The sequence below is a fragment of the Dipodomys ordii genome, unplaced genomic scaffold, assembly GCF_000151885.1.
Source record: "Dipodomys ordii isolate 6190 unplaced genomic scaffold, Dord_2.0 Scaffold120, whole genome shotgun sequence".
Taxonomy (NCBI): Eukaryota; Metazoa; Chordata; class Mammalia; order Rodentia; family Heteromyidae; genus Dipodomys; species Dipodomys ordii.
Window position 1 is genome coordinate 2,274,999 of NW_012267336.1, and position 15,881 is coordinate 2,290,879.

Sequence of the window (15,881 nt, forward strand, 5' to 3'; positions counted from 1 at the left end):
CGCCCGCCCGCCCGCCCGGAGGAGGCGCGAACCGCGGCGGGATTGACTGATTTGGGGTGGGGGCGCGGTGGGTGATGGAGCAGCCCGAGGACATGGCGTCGCTGAGCGAGTTCGACTCCTTGGCGGGCAGCATCCCGGCCACCAAGGTGGAGATCACCGTGTCCTGCAGGTGAGCCGCCCGCTGCCCGGGGTTCCCCCCCCCCGCCGCCGCGCCCCCTTCCCGGGGAGCACGCCTTCCCCGGGGCGCACCCCCTGCCCCTGCCCGAAGCCCCTGGCCCGCTGCGGGGTGGCCACGGCAGAAGGCGGGGGCAGGCTGGGGTCAGAGCCTGGAAAGTTTGTGCTCCGGGTTGTTGCTTCAGAGATGGCATAAAGACCAGAGAACGGGGTGTTGTTGGGGGGCAGGCCTGGAAAGAGAGGGGAAAGGGGGGGCCTTTGTCCCGGGGTCTCCCCACAGGCGCTCTCTAGTCAGATCCTCCCCAAATGGAGACCTAATGCTGTGCCCCAGGGATCCCTCACGAGCTGCCCCCCCCCTCTCCCGCTGCACCCTCCTTTTCCCTCCCTCTCCTTCCTGGTGGTCTCTGTCCCTGCAATACCCCCCAGCACCCCACGGGATTCCGGAGGAAAAGCGTCAGAGGGAGGAGAACCCCCAACTTAAAAACAAAAAAAAAGCGCTAACTTGGGTCAAAAATCTCCAGCCAAAGCAGGGGGAATGGTGTGAAATTTTAGAACAAGGTAGGAGGAATACGTTTGTGGGAACGCTTGCCTCTCTGTGAACGCTGCTCTCTCAGGTTCACCTAGCTGAAGAGGGGCCTCCCCCGCAGCAGCAGGGGAGGCGTGGAGAAACGGGGTGCTCTGATGCAGCCTGTCTCGGTCGCTGGCCTTGGGGGTCCCTGCAAGGCAGGGACATAGCCCATCCTGGACGCCCATCCTCCCCCAGAGCCAACCACATTGCTGGAGCCCTGGCTGCACCCTGGTGCCAAGTCGCCCACCCCCCACCTGTCTCTGTCCGGGTCTCCCTGCCGTCAGGCTTTGTGTCCACCCTGTCTTTATTACATCGCTGTATTGATGACCAAGTTGTGACATTGTGGAGATTTAGGCAGACCCCTGCGTGCAGGGCTGCTGTGTAAAAGAGGCTGGCTTCGAGATTCCGGGGTGGGGGGCTTTCTCCTGACAACTTGGGAGTGAGGGCTGGTGAGGGGCAATCATGGAGGCCCCCCCAGGCAGGTCCCCCAGGGGATCCCGTGACAGCTCCCCACAGGCCCCCCTAGGGTCCCGCTCCAGTGCTTGCTGCCTTCACGCTCCCAGGAGACCCCTGATGGCCCATTAGCTCCAGTCTTCACCACCCACCTGCCCTCCTCCTGCCCTCCTCCTGCCCTCCTCCTGCCCGCACAGCCGCCCCTGGCATGCCATCATGCCTGTCGCATGCCTGTCATCTTCAGTCTTCAGAGTCGCTGTCACCTGAGCTTCCCGCCTCCGGGCCTCGGAAGAGCCTGTTCCCCAGGCAGGCTGTACGTTTGCCTTCCAGGCCCTGTGCACCCCCACTGCTCACCCACGAGACTCCAGCTCCAGTCACTGGCTGCTGGGGAAACTCTATGGGTCACAGGGTCACTGCCTTGTTGAGGACGAACCTCCTTAGGACAGCTCAGGTGTAGACACCTCCTCCTCAAGAGCAGCCATTTAAGCTGCTCAGGCAGCGCAGACAGGGCCTCGCACCCTCGAACCCCCGCTCCAGTGGGGAGGAAGGGAGGCAGAGGACCACGTGGCTGACAGAGCCAGCCAGGCCTTCAGTAGCACAATCTCTGATTTGCCACCTGTGGTAAGTTTTGAGCCCACTGGCCAAGTAGGTATCTTCCGGACAAAGACTCGATCACTAGGGGTAGCTCGTATGAACAGAGCAGTGCCCAGCAAACAGGGGCCACCCAGTGGGCCAGAAAAGAACTGGCAGGAGCCGTGGTGCACAGAGCACCTCCTATACACTGACTTGGCCCATAGTAGGTGCTCAATAAATAACTGATGATTACAGAAAGGCAGCAATGCTTGGCACCTCCTGGGTGCAATCTCCCGCTTCAGAGGTGCATCTTTTCTGGATGATACGGTTCTGGGGTTGATGCTGTATCTGTACTCTGAGGGCCTCCCCTCCCTCAGAGAGCCTGATGGAGGCGGGTGGGGGGGGTATTCCCACCCTCTAGAGGACGGAGGTGGGTGGGTTTGGGCATGGAGCGGGGAGGCTGGAAGTGCCCCTTGGAATGGAGGGAAGGTGGGCCCAAAGTTTCACATCCACCCCTGCTTCCACCAGGCCACCTCTCCAGGTTCTAGAACAGAGAGGGAGGGGAGGAGAGGGAGAGGGGAAGGGAGAGAAGACTCAAACTGTGCTTTTGCTCTAGTTTATTCCTTATGCCATGGTGAATCTGCCCCCCATCCCGCCCCGGCCCCGCACCTGTTACATAGACACCCCAGGAGAGGAACCCGTGTGATTCGCTGGCAAAGAATTCCTGGGACCCAGCCCCGGCAGCGGGCAGTGGGACAGGCAGAGGGGGAGCTGGGTGAGAAGTCAGCAGGCATCAAGATGGGCATCAGGAAAGATGGGGGTGCTGTCTTGTCCCTCCCCGCTGGCCCCCCCACCCCCGCTCCTCCTGGAGATACTGCAGCAGCCATAGCAGAACCCGGAGCTCTCTATCCTGTGCTGGGGAGGGGGGAGGGGGAGGGAGGATGGAGGCCACCTGCCCTGCCTGTCCTGGGCACTCCCAGCTGAGTGCAGAGCCACAGGACGCCCGGCTCAGGCTCTACAGAAGGCCGAGCAGGTGTTCAGACCATGCTTCAGGTACAGCACGTCCTGGCTAAGCCATAGCTCCCTCCCGGTCAGAGCTCACCTGTCCCTGTGCGTTTCCCCAAATGTCCTGTCAGTTTTCAGGACTCCGTCGGGGGCGCTGAGGTTTGCACTGCTGCGCTTGGCATCCTGTCCTGGGGCTTGAACTCAGGCCTGGGCACTGTCCCTGAGCTGCTTTTGCCTAAGGCTAGCACTCTACCACGTGAGCCACAGCGCCGCCTCTGGCTTTTTCTGTGTCTGTGGAACTGAGGAATCGAACCCAGGGCTTCATGCATGCTAGGCAAACACTCTACCACTGAGCCACCTTCCCAGCCCCTCCCTGAGGTTTTTGTTTGTTTGTTTTGCTCAAGACTAGTGCTCTACCCCTTGCTTTTATAGTTTCTTGGAGATTAAAGTCTCATGGACTTTCCTGCCCAGGCTGGCTTTGAACTGCGATCCTCATTCCTCAGCTTTAACTCTCATTAAAAAAAAAAAAAACTAAGTAGTTAGACAAAGGGGTTTCAACATGCCAGCGTGCCAGTGCAGTGTGCCTGGCTCAGTGCTGCCCCTTCGGGGGTCCTCCCTCCCCCTCCCCCATGTGCTTTGCATTTGGTACTTGGCAGTCTGGCAGAGTCCAGCCCAGTGCCACAGACTGAGCTGGAGGGGGGGGAGGGCGGGGGGGGGGGAGTGCGCTGCTGCTGCTGCTGCTGCTGCTGCTGTGCGGCCGGCCCCCGCTGTGGCCTCTGTCTCAGAGGTGTTGATTTCTGCTGTCTGTTCGGGTTGGCACTGGGCTGGAGCTGTGTGCGTGCCCCTGGGAACGCTTTCTGACAGCAGGGGGCAGGTGGCATTGGGGGCAGAGGGCCTGAGGGCATGGTGGCCGCAGCCACAGCCAGCACTAGGAGAAGGAGGTCCAGTTCATGGACACACACCAAGGCGCTGGGTTGGCAGAGTCAGGAGGGCACATAACAACAGCTAAGCCCAGGTCATGGCATCGGGACTGCTAGGCAGAGTTTACCTTCCTGCTGCTGTGAGATTAAAGCACTGGATCCTGGCGACTTTCAGCTCCGTGGGGTGGTGCTGGCCTGCCATGCAGCCCTTTCCAATGATGGCCCCTCAGCCGGGGGGGAGGGGGAGGAGGCAAGCATCCCACATACATTCACTGGGACCTTTTTTACATTTTTTTTTTGTCAGTCACGGGGCTTGAACTCTGGGCCTGGGCACTGTCCTTCAGCTCTTCAGCTCAAAGCAAGCGCTTTACCACTTGAGCTACAGCACCACTTCTGGTTTTCTAGTGTTTTATTGGAGATAAGAGTCTCACGGCCTTTTCTGCCTGGGCTGGCTTTGAACTGCAGTCCTCAGAGCTCAGCCTCCTGAGTAGCTAGGATTACAGGTGTGAGCCACCGGTGCCTGGCTCTGTGATCCCTTTTAAATATCACCCGGCACCCACAGAACCCATGGGTTCAGGTCCTGACACTACGTATTTGTCAGGGCAGGACTTCTAGGTTCTTAACATCTGTCCAGCATAATTTACTGCGTGTGTGCGTGCGTGCATGCGTGTGTGTGCGTGCATGTGTGTGTGTGTGTGTGTGTGTGTGTGGTGTGTGTGTGTGTGTGTTGGGGCTTGAACCCAGAGCCTGGGTGCTACTGCCCCTTCGCTTTTTCACTCAAGGCTAGTGCTCTACCACTTGAACCACAGCTCCACCCATACAGCTTTTTGGCAGTTCATTGAAGATAAAAGTCATGGATTTTACTGGCCAAGCTGATTTCCCAAACCACAATCTTCAGCTCTCAGCCTTCAGAGTAGCTCGGATTACAGATGTGAGCTACTTGGGGCCCTGAGTGACTATTTTGAATATTCCCACAAGACAGAAAGTAGTGTTTAGTCTTGATTAAGAAATCAAGGCTGGCAGAGGCTAAGGGGCCTGCCCAAGTCACACAGCTAGCGCAGTCCTGGGGAGGAAGATCCAATCCAGTCCCTCAGACTCAGAGCCCCAAGGGCGTCTCCTCCTTCTCCCCCGCCCTTTCTCTCTCTCTTTCTTTCTTTCCAGTCCTGGGGCTTGAACTCAGGGCCTGGGCACTGTCCCTGAGCCTCTTTGTGCTCAAGGCTAGCGCTCTATCACTTGAACTACAGCACCACTTCCTGTTTTTTCTGAGTAGTTTGTTGGAGAAAAGAAAGTCCATGGACTTTCCTGCCTAACCTGGCTTTGAACCATGATCCTCAGATCTCAGCCTCCTGAGTAGCTAGGATTACAGGCGTGAGCCACTGGCCTCCAGTCCCTGTTGGGACTCAGTCTCCATGAAGTCCATGGTGGGGCTTGGGGACCATCAAGATGGGCATGACCAAGAAGCGTCCCCAGGGAAGAGAGAGGCCTTGCTTGCTGAGGGAGGCCTATGTTTCCAAGAGTCAAACTTGTAACTGGGCAGGGAAGCCTAGGGAACCGAAGCCATAGAATAGAAGCCAGCCTTGGCTGGTACCACATGGTATGGTAGTAGCTACCATTACCCCTCAGGGAAATGAAGCTGGAAAGTTCCATGGCAGAGGGAGGAGTCAGGTTTGGTTAGGAATGCTTCCACTATAAGAAAAGATGACTGTTGGAGGCTTAAACTCGAGATGCGGTTGTTTTTCTCAGGTCACAGTGAGTCTGGAGGCGACATATCTTAGGGCTAGCTTGTCATGTCACTTCTCTTTGAAGAACTCAACCATCATTAGTGAGCTGCATAGTTACAGAATGGCTGCCTCTGCACCAGACATCCCCGTCACATCCAATGACAGTAAAAGACCTCTCTGAAAATGTGCTTTTATCTGAGAAAGCACAGTTCCTCCCTAAATTTCTCAGCATTGTTTCAGGGCTTACAGCTAGGTCCTATTTCTACCCTTAAAGACAGGAGTCTATCTTTTTTTTCAGAGCTGAGGACTGAATTCAGGGCCTTGCCCTTGCTCGGCTGTCTTCCACTGAGCTAGTTGTTCTTGGGTGTTAGGAGAGCCCTATCAGAACTGAATCACGTGGACGTTGCTCGTGGGTGGAGAGTGGCTAGCAGGGGCCTAGAGGTGGCATCCCAGAGAGCTGGCTTCAGTGGACTGTCACTGTTGGGTGTCAGGGACAGACCCCTGACTGCCTGTCTTGCTGCTTGCTTGCCAGGCAGGGAAAAAGGGCAAAGCGCCATAGGGTCCCTCTGTCTCCCCTCGCCCCCCTCCCTTCTCTTGGATCATCGGGCCCCTGCAGGGCCTGAGGGGGGTCCTCGATTCTCACTGAGCTGGCCGGCCCGAGAGGCAGGGCGGGGCCTGGCTTCCTCAGAGACCCTGGCCGGCCTCTGCTTCTTCCATGCGCGGCATGGCGGGAAGTGGCGGTGCTGCTTGGCAGCTCTGCAGAGGGGAGCGGGCCTGGGGGCTTTTCTCTGCCCTGCAATGCGCCAAGTGGAACAGCCGCAGGGATTGCCGGTGACGGTGGCACTTCAGTCACTCCATGAAGTGATGGGGATCTTCACGTGTGACAGGATCCGGGCGGGACGCTGGGGTGAACTGCAGGGGTTGTAGCCATGAACAAGGCCGTTGTGCTCCCTGTGGAGCTCACAGGGCTGGGATAGAAGACAAATAAACTTTATATCGTGTGTGTGTGTGTGTGTGTGTACATGCACTAATATTAGGACTTGAACTCAGGGCCTGGGTGCTGTCTTTTGTTGTTGTTGGTCCTGGGGCTTGAACTCTGGGCCTGGGTGCTGTCCCTCAGTAATTCAGCTCAAGGCGAGCGCTCTACCACTTGAGCCACAGCGCCACTTCCGGTTTTCTGGTGGTTAGTTAAAAGATAAGAGTCTCACTGACTTTCCTGCCCGGGCTGGCTTTGAACCGTGATCCTCAGATCTCTGCCTCCTGAGGAGCTAGGATTACAGGTATGAGCCACCAGTGCCTGGTGGTATCAGGTTATGCTTTTATCTTTAGTCTCTGTAGTACTAGGAATGGAACCCAGGGTTTCGTGAATGCTAGGCAAGCTCTCTACACAGAAAAAGCCAGAAGTGGCGCTGTGGCTCAAGTGGTAAGAGTGCTAGCCTTGAGTACCAGAAGTTCAGGGACAGCGTCCAAGCCCTGAGTTCAAGCCCCAGGACTGGCAGGGAAAAAAATACTTAAAAAACAAAGCTCTGAGCCCAGTGCCAGTGGCTTACTCCAATAATCCTAGTTACTGTGGGAAACTGAGATCTGAAGGATGGCAGTTCAAAGCCAGGCAAAAAAGTCCATGAGACGCCATCTCCAATTAACCAGCAAAAAGCTGAGCTAGAGGCATGGCTCAAATGTTAGAGTACCAGCAATGCCCAAGAAAGCCGAGCAAAAGCACAAGGCCCTGAGTTCCAGCCCCGATACCAGCATAACTTCTATAAAACAAACACAGAAAACAACAATGTTCTGATTGCTGGGCAGGGAAAGGGCTGCGGAGGGGAGGGGAGGGGAGGGAAGACGCCATCAGGGCCAGGGAGTGAGAAGGCGATGTCAGCCTGGGGAAGAGTGTGCAGATGCGAGGAGAAGGGGAAGAGTGGGGATCCTGAAGGAGGGAGGAGGCAGCAGTTGGGGCTGGGCCCACTTCAAGCCCGTGGCTCCCCATCCCCTCTACAAGGCGGTCCGCCACCTGGTGCTCCTGCGCGGACCCAGGGCGGCCCCGTAACCCATGGGGATTGCACGCAGCCCTCCTCCCTTGGCCATGCAGCTCGGGAGAGACAATGGTACAATAATTATAATAAATATTATATGTGTCCTATGTTATATATAATATATAACATATATTACATATTTTAATACTTTTGAGAGCTTCTGAAGGGAAATTGCTTTTTTCTTTTCTTTTCTTTCTGGTCCTGGGGCTTGAACTCTGGGCCTGGGCACTGTCCCTGAGCAACTTTTTGCTCAAGGCTAGCGCTCTACCACTTGGGCCACGGTGCCACTTAACAGTTTTTTCTGAGTAGTTTATTGGAGAGAAGAATCTCAAGGGGACTTTCCTGCCCAGGCTGGCTTTGAACCGTGATCCTCAGATCTCAGCCTCCTGAATAGTTAGGATTACAGGTGTGTGCCACTGGGGCCCAGTTGTTTTCAGAGCTCAGTGCGGCTACTTGTCAGGGGGATGAGCGGGACCTGAGAGGAGGGGGCGAGGGGTGAGAGGCGAGGCAGGTGCACCTGGCCTGTGTCCCTCATTGTTTCTGGGGAGCTGGTAGTGGCCACAGGAAGCCCTCTGACTCTGCTTCCCATGGGACTGGGGACAGAAACAGGGCAGCAAGATCGGTGGGGGTCCAGTGGGCCACATGGGCGGGGCACACTTGGTGACCCAGACGTCCCCTGGGCATCTCCAAAAGAAGGCCCTCCTCTCCTGTGGAGGCCCCAAGGCCCGGCCTTGCGTCCTCCGCCCACCAGTAGGTGGCTGGAAAGTAGACAGACTGTCTCTGGGATTTGAACTCAAGGCTTTGTGCTTGCTAGGCAGGTGCTCAGCTGCTGAGCCATACTTTCAGCCCTTTTTTGGGGCTGGTTATTTTTTGAGATAGGTTCTTGCTTCCTGCCCAGGCCTGTGGCTGGATGAGGATCTATCTGCTTTATTCTTCCCTCAGAGCTGGGATGATCGGTTTAGCCCACCGCAGTTTCTTCTGTTGAACTTGGCCTCACAATTCCAGCTGCCTACATAGCACTACAGGTGTGAGTCATCATCACTCAACTTTTTTAGGGGGGGGGAAAGGGGGGAGACAGGGTCTTGCTATGTAGCCCAAGTGCTGGGATTACAAGCGTACACTATTACACCCGATTCCAAGAAAGCATCTTTTCTGTTTTCTCTTTTGGTCAGTTGTGGGGCTTGGACTCAGGGCCTGGGAGCTGATCCTGAGCCTCTTTGTGCCCCTTGACCTGTAGCTCCACTTCCAGTTATTGGAGATAAGAGTTTCACGGGGACTTTTCTGTCCTGGATGGCTTCAAACCATGATCCTTAGATCTCAGTCTCAGGTGGTGCCTGGCTAAGAAACCATCTTTTCCTAACTCAAGCAGTCTGTCTAGGAATCTGATGGGAATCCTCCAACACAAAGCACACCTCTGAGAACCACTGTGCGGGGCTGACAGGCTCAGCGGGGAAGAGCAGGAGGTAGGGACCCCGTAGCGTTTAGCACACCTCCAGCCTTGGTAGCACCTCTCTGGGGCTCTCTTTTGACCTTTCCAGTGCTTTCTTCCTTAGATCGGGCTCCGGGGATTTCGGACTTTCCACCCTGTGGATGCCATTTTCCCACAGCCTCTGAATTAAAAACGGTTCTTCCTTGGTGGAGAGCGGAGAATGGGCAGGACCCTCCCCCTGCCCCCCCCACGCTCTGTTTTCCTGGGCCTTGATTTAAGGAACAAAAGAAGCCGAGCTCTGCGCTGCTGGGTAGACAGCTGAAGGGTTTTATGCTCTTTAGGGAAAAAATACATTTTGTCTGTTAGAAAAAAAAAATTTCCCTTTGAGCTCTCCAAAAACAGAAAGTAGAGGCAAAGGCATTGGGGCGCTGGTCTTTCCCCTGGGCTGGGGCCCTTTTTGGGGTCAAAAGACATGGTTTCCTCCCTGCCCAGGCTGCTTGCTAGCTGTGTGCCTGGAGGAAGTCAGTCTCTGAGCTTGGGATGCTCAGGGATGAGGTGAATGGGGATCCAGGGCAGGTGCTTGGCTGTGGGGGAGCTTCTAAGCACCACGCAGGCCTGTGCTGGGGTCCTTGGCCAAACAGTAGTAAAGCTGAGGCCCTGAGACACTAGGCCTCAGAAGGTGGTGTTTGGAAATGCACAGGGGAGCTGGGCATGGTGGTGCATGCCTGTAATCCCAGCACATAGGAGGAGGCATGAGGACAAGGCAGGAAGATAGTGAGTTTGAAGCCAGCCTGGGGCACCTGGTAAGACCCTGTTTCAAAAATAGAAAGAAGAGCTGGGGCACTGGTGGCTCATGCCTGTACTCCTAGCTACTCAGGAGGCTGAAATCTGAGGGTTGAAGTTTGAAGCCAGCCTGGGCAGAAAACTCCATGAGATTCCTATCTCCAATTAACCAGCAAAAAGCTGGAAGTGCAGGTGTAGCTCAAGTCGTAATGTGATAGTGTTGAGTGGAAAAAACTGAGGGCAGGAGGCTCTGAGTTCAAGTCCCAGTACTGTTTCACGGGCACGCACGCACACACACACACACACACACCAGTACATACAAAAACAAGAGAGGGCTGACAAGAAGACCCCTATTTAAAAGTGACATCCCGGCCCTGCCCTAGACCTACAAAAGGAGACTCTGGGAACAGCCCCAAGGATCTGCCTTTTTTTTTTTCTTCAATGGAAAAACAGACAAACAACTCTCATTTTTCATTTCCTGGAGTTAGGATCTGCCCTTTAAACCTGGGTGCAGGGTGAGTAAGCCCGGGGAAGTTCTAATGGAGGACGCCACATTTCCAGGCCCACGTGGCCGGGGTCCACAGGCCTTGGTTTCTGTCAGGACAGGAGCTGGTGACAGGTGGAGGAGGTAAAGGGATCCGGTGTGGGGGTCCTTAGGGCTGGGGAGAGGGATAGGATGGAGGCAGGAGAGGAGGGGCTGAAGCTGGGGGCGTGGCCAGTGCTCAGCCAATGGAAACAGCGCGCTCCAGGGGCTGCTGGGAGGTGGGACTGGCTGGGCTTCCCTGGACCAGCGAGGCTGAGGGTAGTTGCGCCTCCCTTGTCACCTGCCCCGTGAGCCTGCGCATCGCGCAGAACAAACAAGCCTTTGCTGGCTCCCAGGAGCTCCACGTTCCTCTCTGAGCAGCTTTGAACTAGAGAGGGAAAGGGGGGGCACAGGAAGATGGGGCATCTGACCACGCCCCACTCACTGCAGGCAGAGGAGGCAGGTGAGGAGAACAGGCCTGCTCCTCTCCCTGGCCCCCTCCTCCTCCTGGGTCCTCCTCCATCCAACCTACCAGGCCTCTGGCACTGGGCCGGCATGTGGCAGAATGGGGGACCTGCTCTGGAGAAGCACAGAGGTTGTGGGGACCACAGACAGGGTCCCAGGAATGGAAGAGGAGAACCCTTCAGGCCAGCGAGAGCTCAGGGGAGGGGAGTGTGGTTTGGGGCAATAGCCAGGAAAGGCACATTGAGGAAGAGGGGTAGGAAGGCTCTGGAAAGGTGGTAAGAATAATTGTAGCCAGGTGTGGTGGCGCACACCTGTAATCCCAGTGCTGGAAAGGCTGAAGTAGGGGTATTACATAGTCAATGCCATCCTGGGCTATCTAAGGAAGACTCTTGCTTCCAAAAAAACCAAGGATTGGAGGTAGAGCTCAGTGGTAAAGCACGTTCCTAGCATGTTACAAGGTCCTGGTTCAAGCCTCAGGGTCAGCAGTCTATAATAATGAATAACAAAAACAGTTATTAGCTTTCTTTCTTTCTTTCTTGCCAGTCCTGGGTCTTGAACTCAGGGCCTGGGCACTGTCCCTGAGCTTCTTTTGCTCAAAGCTAGCACAGCGCCACTTCCGGCTTTTTCTGTGTATGTGCTACTGGGAAATTGAACCCAGAGCTCCATGCATGCTAGGCAAGCACTCTACCACTGGGCCACATTGCAAGCCCAGCTATTAGTATTCTTATTTCAGCAGTGCAGTAGACAGAAGGTCTGTGGTCTGGGGCCAGGGCTCACAGAGTCCTGAGGTCCCTGGGCGGGGCCACACAAACCAGGTGATTCTGTTTCTAAGCTGTGGACCTCTGGCCCAGTGGAAAAGCAGCCCCATTGACTTGTCGTTGAAGATAAGACACTATTTCTTCCTCCTCTATCTGTTTCACACACACACACATCCTAGACAGAAATCCTGGGCCTCACTCTCCGGCTGGCCTGCACATGACTAACCTGTCCCCTGTCCCCTGTCCCCACCCAAGCTTGAAGGAGACAGAGATCCGGCCCTGGGAGGAGCCAGTAGTTGTCCCTGAGTGTCACACTCCTGATTCATTGGAGGAGTTAGGAAAGGTGACTGGGCGGGCCTCCCAGCTTGAGCACTCTAGAATTTTCTGCAGCTAGAGTTTCATGGAGATCTGGAGGATAAACCTGCCTCTTCAGTGGAGCCACATCTCCCCATAATTTCCCTGCTCGTTGGGCTGGAGATCCCTCCTCAGCAGCCTTAAGGGAAGATAGGCACCCCCAAAATTTGCACCCCCGGAGGATGGGTCCAGGTCAGCTTGGCATTTCATCTGTGTCCCGTGTTCTGCAGTGGGCTGGGAGGTTTATCAGACCATTTCCTGGGGACCAGCAGAGGGGTGGGGTGCCAGCGGGGCCGGGAGGGCAGGCTGTGGTGGCTGTCTTTGGGGAGAGGAGAGGAGAGCAGAGGACCCCATGTGTCAGCTCCCGGCTGCTATGGCGTAGAGGGACGCTGGGGTGTGTGACCTACAGTGGGGACCGGTTGCTCTGTAAGCTGTCACTGCAGATGGCTTTGGAGATGGTGAAGAAACTTCTAGAAAGGGCTGGTGGAATGGGCTGATTGGGATTTGGTCAGTGAGAAGCAGCCAGGGCACAGGAATCTCAGGGCGAGGGCAGCTTTGGGGGGTGCGGAGTTCCAGGCATCTTGGGAAGGGGAGGGCGGGGGGGGGATCTGGGGGCCACCGAGCACCTTGACAATTAAGGACACATAATCAAGGTTGGCTAAAGTGATGGCCTTCCGTTTCTGTTCCCCTGAGGCCAGGCCAGCGGCAGCCTCCGCCCGGGGTTCAGGGCCTCTCCCCTCCGCCTTGCTGACTCCTCTGTGTTTTCTTTCAGGAACCTCTTGGACAAAGACATGTTTTCCAAGTCAGACCCACGTAAGTCCCGCGGAAGTAACGGTCACAATGACAGCAGCGACTGTGACTAATGACTGTGCCCACTGTGGCGGGGCTGCTCAGGCATCACTGCCGGCCACCGGCTGGAGAGGGAGCACTGGGGTTTCCCTGCCCAGCCCCCCCCCACCGTGCTTATGAAGCCTCCTGGGGACCCAGCAGGTCGGGAGGGGCTGGGGGGCCAGGGGCAAGTTGGCTGCTGTCCCAGGGAGAACAGTATAATTGGTGTGTGTGTGTGTGTGTGTGTGTGTGTGTGTGTGTGTGTGTGTGGTCCTGGGGCCTGAACTCAGTGCCTGGGCTCTGCCCCGGAGTGTTTTTGTTGTTATTTTTGTTTTTTGTTTTTTTGCTTTTTTTCTTCAAGGCTAGTGCTCTACTACTTGAGCCACAGTTCCACTCCCTGGGTTTTCTGGGTTTGGGGTGGTTAATTGGAAATAAAAGTGTCCTGGACTTTCCTGCCCAGGCTGGCTTCAAACCACCATTGTCAGATCTCAGCCTTGTGAGGAGCTGGGATTACAGGCGTGAGCCGCCCATGCCTGGCTGAAACCAGATAAACTCTGAGCCTTGATTGGCTGTGGTCTGGTGGGACAGTTGTTGGGTTTGAGTAGGCCTTTGGGCTCCTCTGAATCTCAGTTCTCTCATCAGTAAAAGGGGGTTGGTGAGACTAACAGGTCTGTGGGTATAAAGGGCCCCTGTGCCTTCAGATGCGCTCCAATGTACTCTGCCACCCTGTCCTCCGTCACCTGTCCACCTGTCTATGAATGAATGGTGTCCTCCCCTCCTCTAAAGCATGCAGAAGGAGAGGCGTGGCCCCCTTTGGCCGCTTTTGCCAGGCTGACTCCTGTGAATTGATGCCTAGACATGAGCTGTGGGGCCGAGGGGCTGTCACTTGGGGGTAGCGTGCTTGCCTAGCATGGGCAAAGCTTGGGTTTGATCCCCGGCACTGCAAACAACAACAACAACAGAAACATAAATCAAGATCCGGATGCCTGCGGTAACCACTCTGCCCAATTCCCAGAGCAACCCAGGCTCTAGGCCGCCATGGTGTACACGCAGCCAAGGTCCCTTCCCCATCCGGGAACTCCCTTGGCCTGCAGTATTAATTAATTTGTTTCTCTTCTCTCTTCCAGTGTGTGTCATGTATACTCAAGGCATGGAGAACAAGCAGTGGCGAGAGGTAGGTGGAGCCCTGCCTACCAGGGCACCAGCCAGTCCCTGATCGTGTCGGTCTGTTGTCTCCAGCTCTTGAGCCATCCTACCAGAGGGGGTTCACTTGCAGCTCCAAGCCCTCATGAAGGCGGGAAGGCAGGCAGAGGGCTGTCCTAGTCTATGGCAGAGCAAGCGCTGACAATGGGGCCGATGGTGCCCATCCTTCCTCAGAGAGCCCCAGTCTGAGGGAGACATGGTGATATTAGTTGCTTTTTGCACAACAACTTACAGGAGGAGCGAGATCTGGGCTTCTGGTTTCAGGGAGCTCAGCCCTGGGTCAGTTGGCCCCTCGGCTCTTGGGTTTGGAACATCCTGGTGGCAGAATATTTCACCTCATGGCGGACAGGAAGTAGGGTGGATCAGCAGCTGGGAGGGGCGAGGCGAGATCCAGCCCCCAGTCACACATTCCCCAGTGACCTACTTTCTCCCACCTCCTCCCAGTTTTCTATTGGAGCGGGGGAGCCTTTTATCTGCCAAGGGCCATTTGGATATTTATAACATCATTAGGAGCCACGCAGAATTATCAATACAAGCAGATGGGCCGTGGGCAGCCGACAAGAAGCATACGTGGCTTTCCCGTCGCCCACCAAAAGATTTCAGGGGCTGAATCCCTGATAGGTCAGCGCCCCGCTGCAGCTCCCAGAAGCGGGCCTTACTCACCTTCCTAGGGGGTCTCCATCCAGTCAGGTTGATGGTCCAGGACTGTATCCTGGGGGAGCCCTGGTGTGGGAGAGGGAGTCCTGGCTCATCATGGCCCCTGGGTATTACTCCTCCTGCTCCTCCCTGCCCACCCCCACCCCCGCCTTCACCCCCTCCCTCCCCCCGTGTTTCTGGTCATGTGGGGATGGATTCAGCCAGGTGATTCCTGCACAGAAGACTTCAGTGTCACCCATTTGTGGTGGTCAAATCTCAACGCCTCCCCCGGCCCCGCCCCACCCCACCATGTCCATTTGACTTCCAGGCCCCACCACAGCCAAGGGTGATCCACAGTGTATCTTTGTTATTTCTGCGGTTCCAGTTCCCTTTGTCCCTTGTCATCGGCGCTTTGAGGAGAGGGCAGACTTGAAGAACCAGAGACTTAGCTAGGCACTAGTAGCTCACACCTGTAATCCTAGCTACTCAGGAGGCTGAGATCTGAGGATCATGGTTCAAAACTAGCATGGGCAGGAAAGTCTGTGACACTCTTATCTCTAATTAACACCAGAAAACTGGAAGTGGCTCTGTGGCTCAAGTGGTAGAGTACTCGCCTTGAGCTGAAGAGCTCAGGGACAGCGCCCAGGCCCAGAGTTCAAGCCCCACAACTGACCAAAAAACAAACAAAAACCCCAGAGAATTTAGAAGATGCTTTTAGGCTCTTCTACCTGGGTACTAACGGGTCCCGCTAAAACGGGGTGCTGTCCCTCCACTGCTTGTAGTTGGCCCGTCTCCCATCTTGTAAAACCACTCCCTTCAATGGCCACCAGTGCCAGCTGGTCAGACTTCCTTCACCTGGCTGACCTTGTCTCCCAGGGCTCCTCCCCTCCATGTTGGCCACAGGGCCTTCTGCCACAGGGCCTTTGCACTTGCTGTTGAAGGCTGTACCCCACATGTCCCTGTGGCCCCTCCCATGCTTCCCACAGATCTTGTCTGCATCCTTACAGTGTGGCGGCCCTCCCTGACCCTGTGGTCCAGCATCTCAGCCTCTCCCCTGGTTGTTAATTCCCCTTATCCCTTGTCATGGCTGCCAGGCTCTGGCTCAGTATTTCTCTTGTCATCTGTCAGCCTCACCGGGCAGAGCCTTTCATCTTCCAGGCGCTGCTCTACTTTGAGCATCTCACGCAGAGCTACGGAGGCTGACTTCCAGAGGTGCTGTTGTGTCCTCTCTGGCTGGGCCTCAGTCCCCCTCACGGGGATCCCGCGGGAGATAAGGCTCTTGGGTGTAGGGAGGAATGGGGGGACCTGGGAAGCGGGGAAGTGAGGGGCTCCTGTGGGAACAGCAGACAGAGCTGAGGTTGCTTTTCCTGGGACTCAAGGCCTGGTCAAGCTGAGAGGGGAGGGGAGAGAGGGGAAAGGGGGGGAAGCTGGTTTTTCCCTTCCCAGTTGGTGCTCCTC

At 56.0% G+C, this 15,881-nt stretch overlaps 1 protein-coding gene across 1 annotated transcript in view; it reads left to right on the forward strand.

Moving 5' to 3' along the window:
* The first annotated feature begins 11 nt into the window (after window positions 1-11).
* Window positions 12-15,881, forward strand: part of Cpne5 (copine V) — a 74,763-nt gene continuing 58,893 nt past the window's right edge. Inside the window, exons 1-3 of the mRNA XM_013029578.1 lie at window positions 12-169; window positions 12,529-12,569; window positions 13,712-13,758. Of these exons, the coding sequence (XP_012885032.1) occupies window positions 75-169; window positions 12,529-12,569; window positions 13,712-13,758 (183 nt within the window). The 5' untranslated portion in view covers window positions 12-74. The remainder of the gene's footprint in view (window positions 170-12,528; window positions 12,570-13,711; window positions 13,759-15,881) is intronic.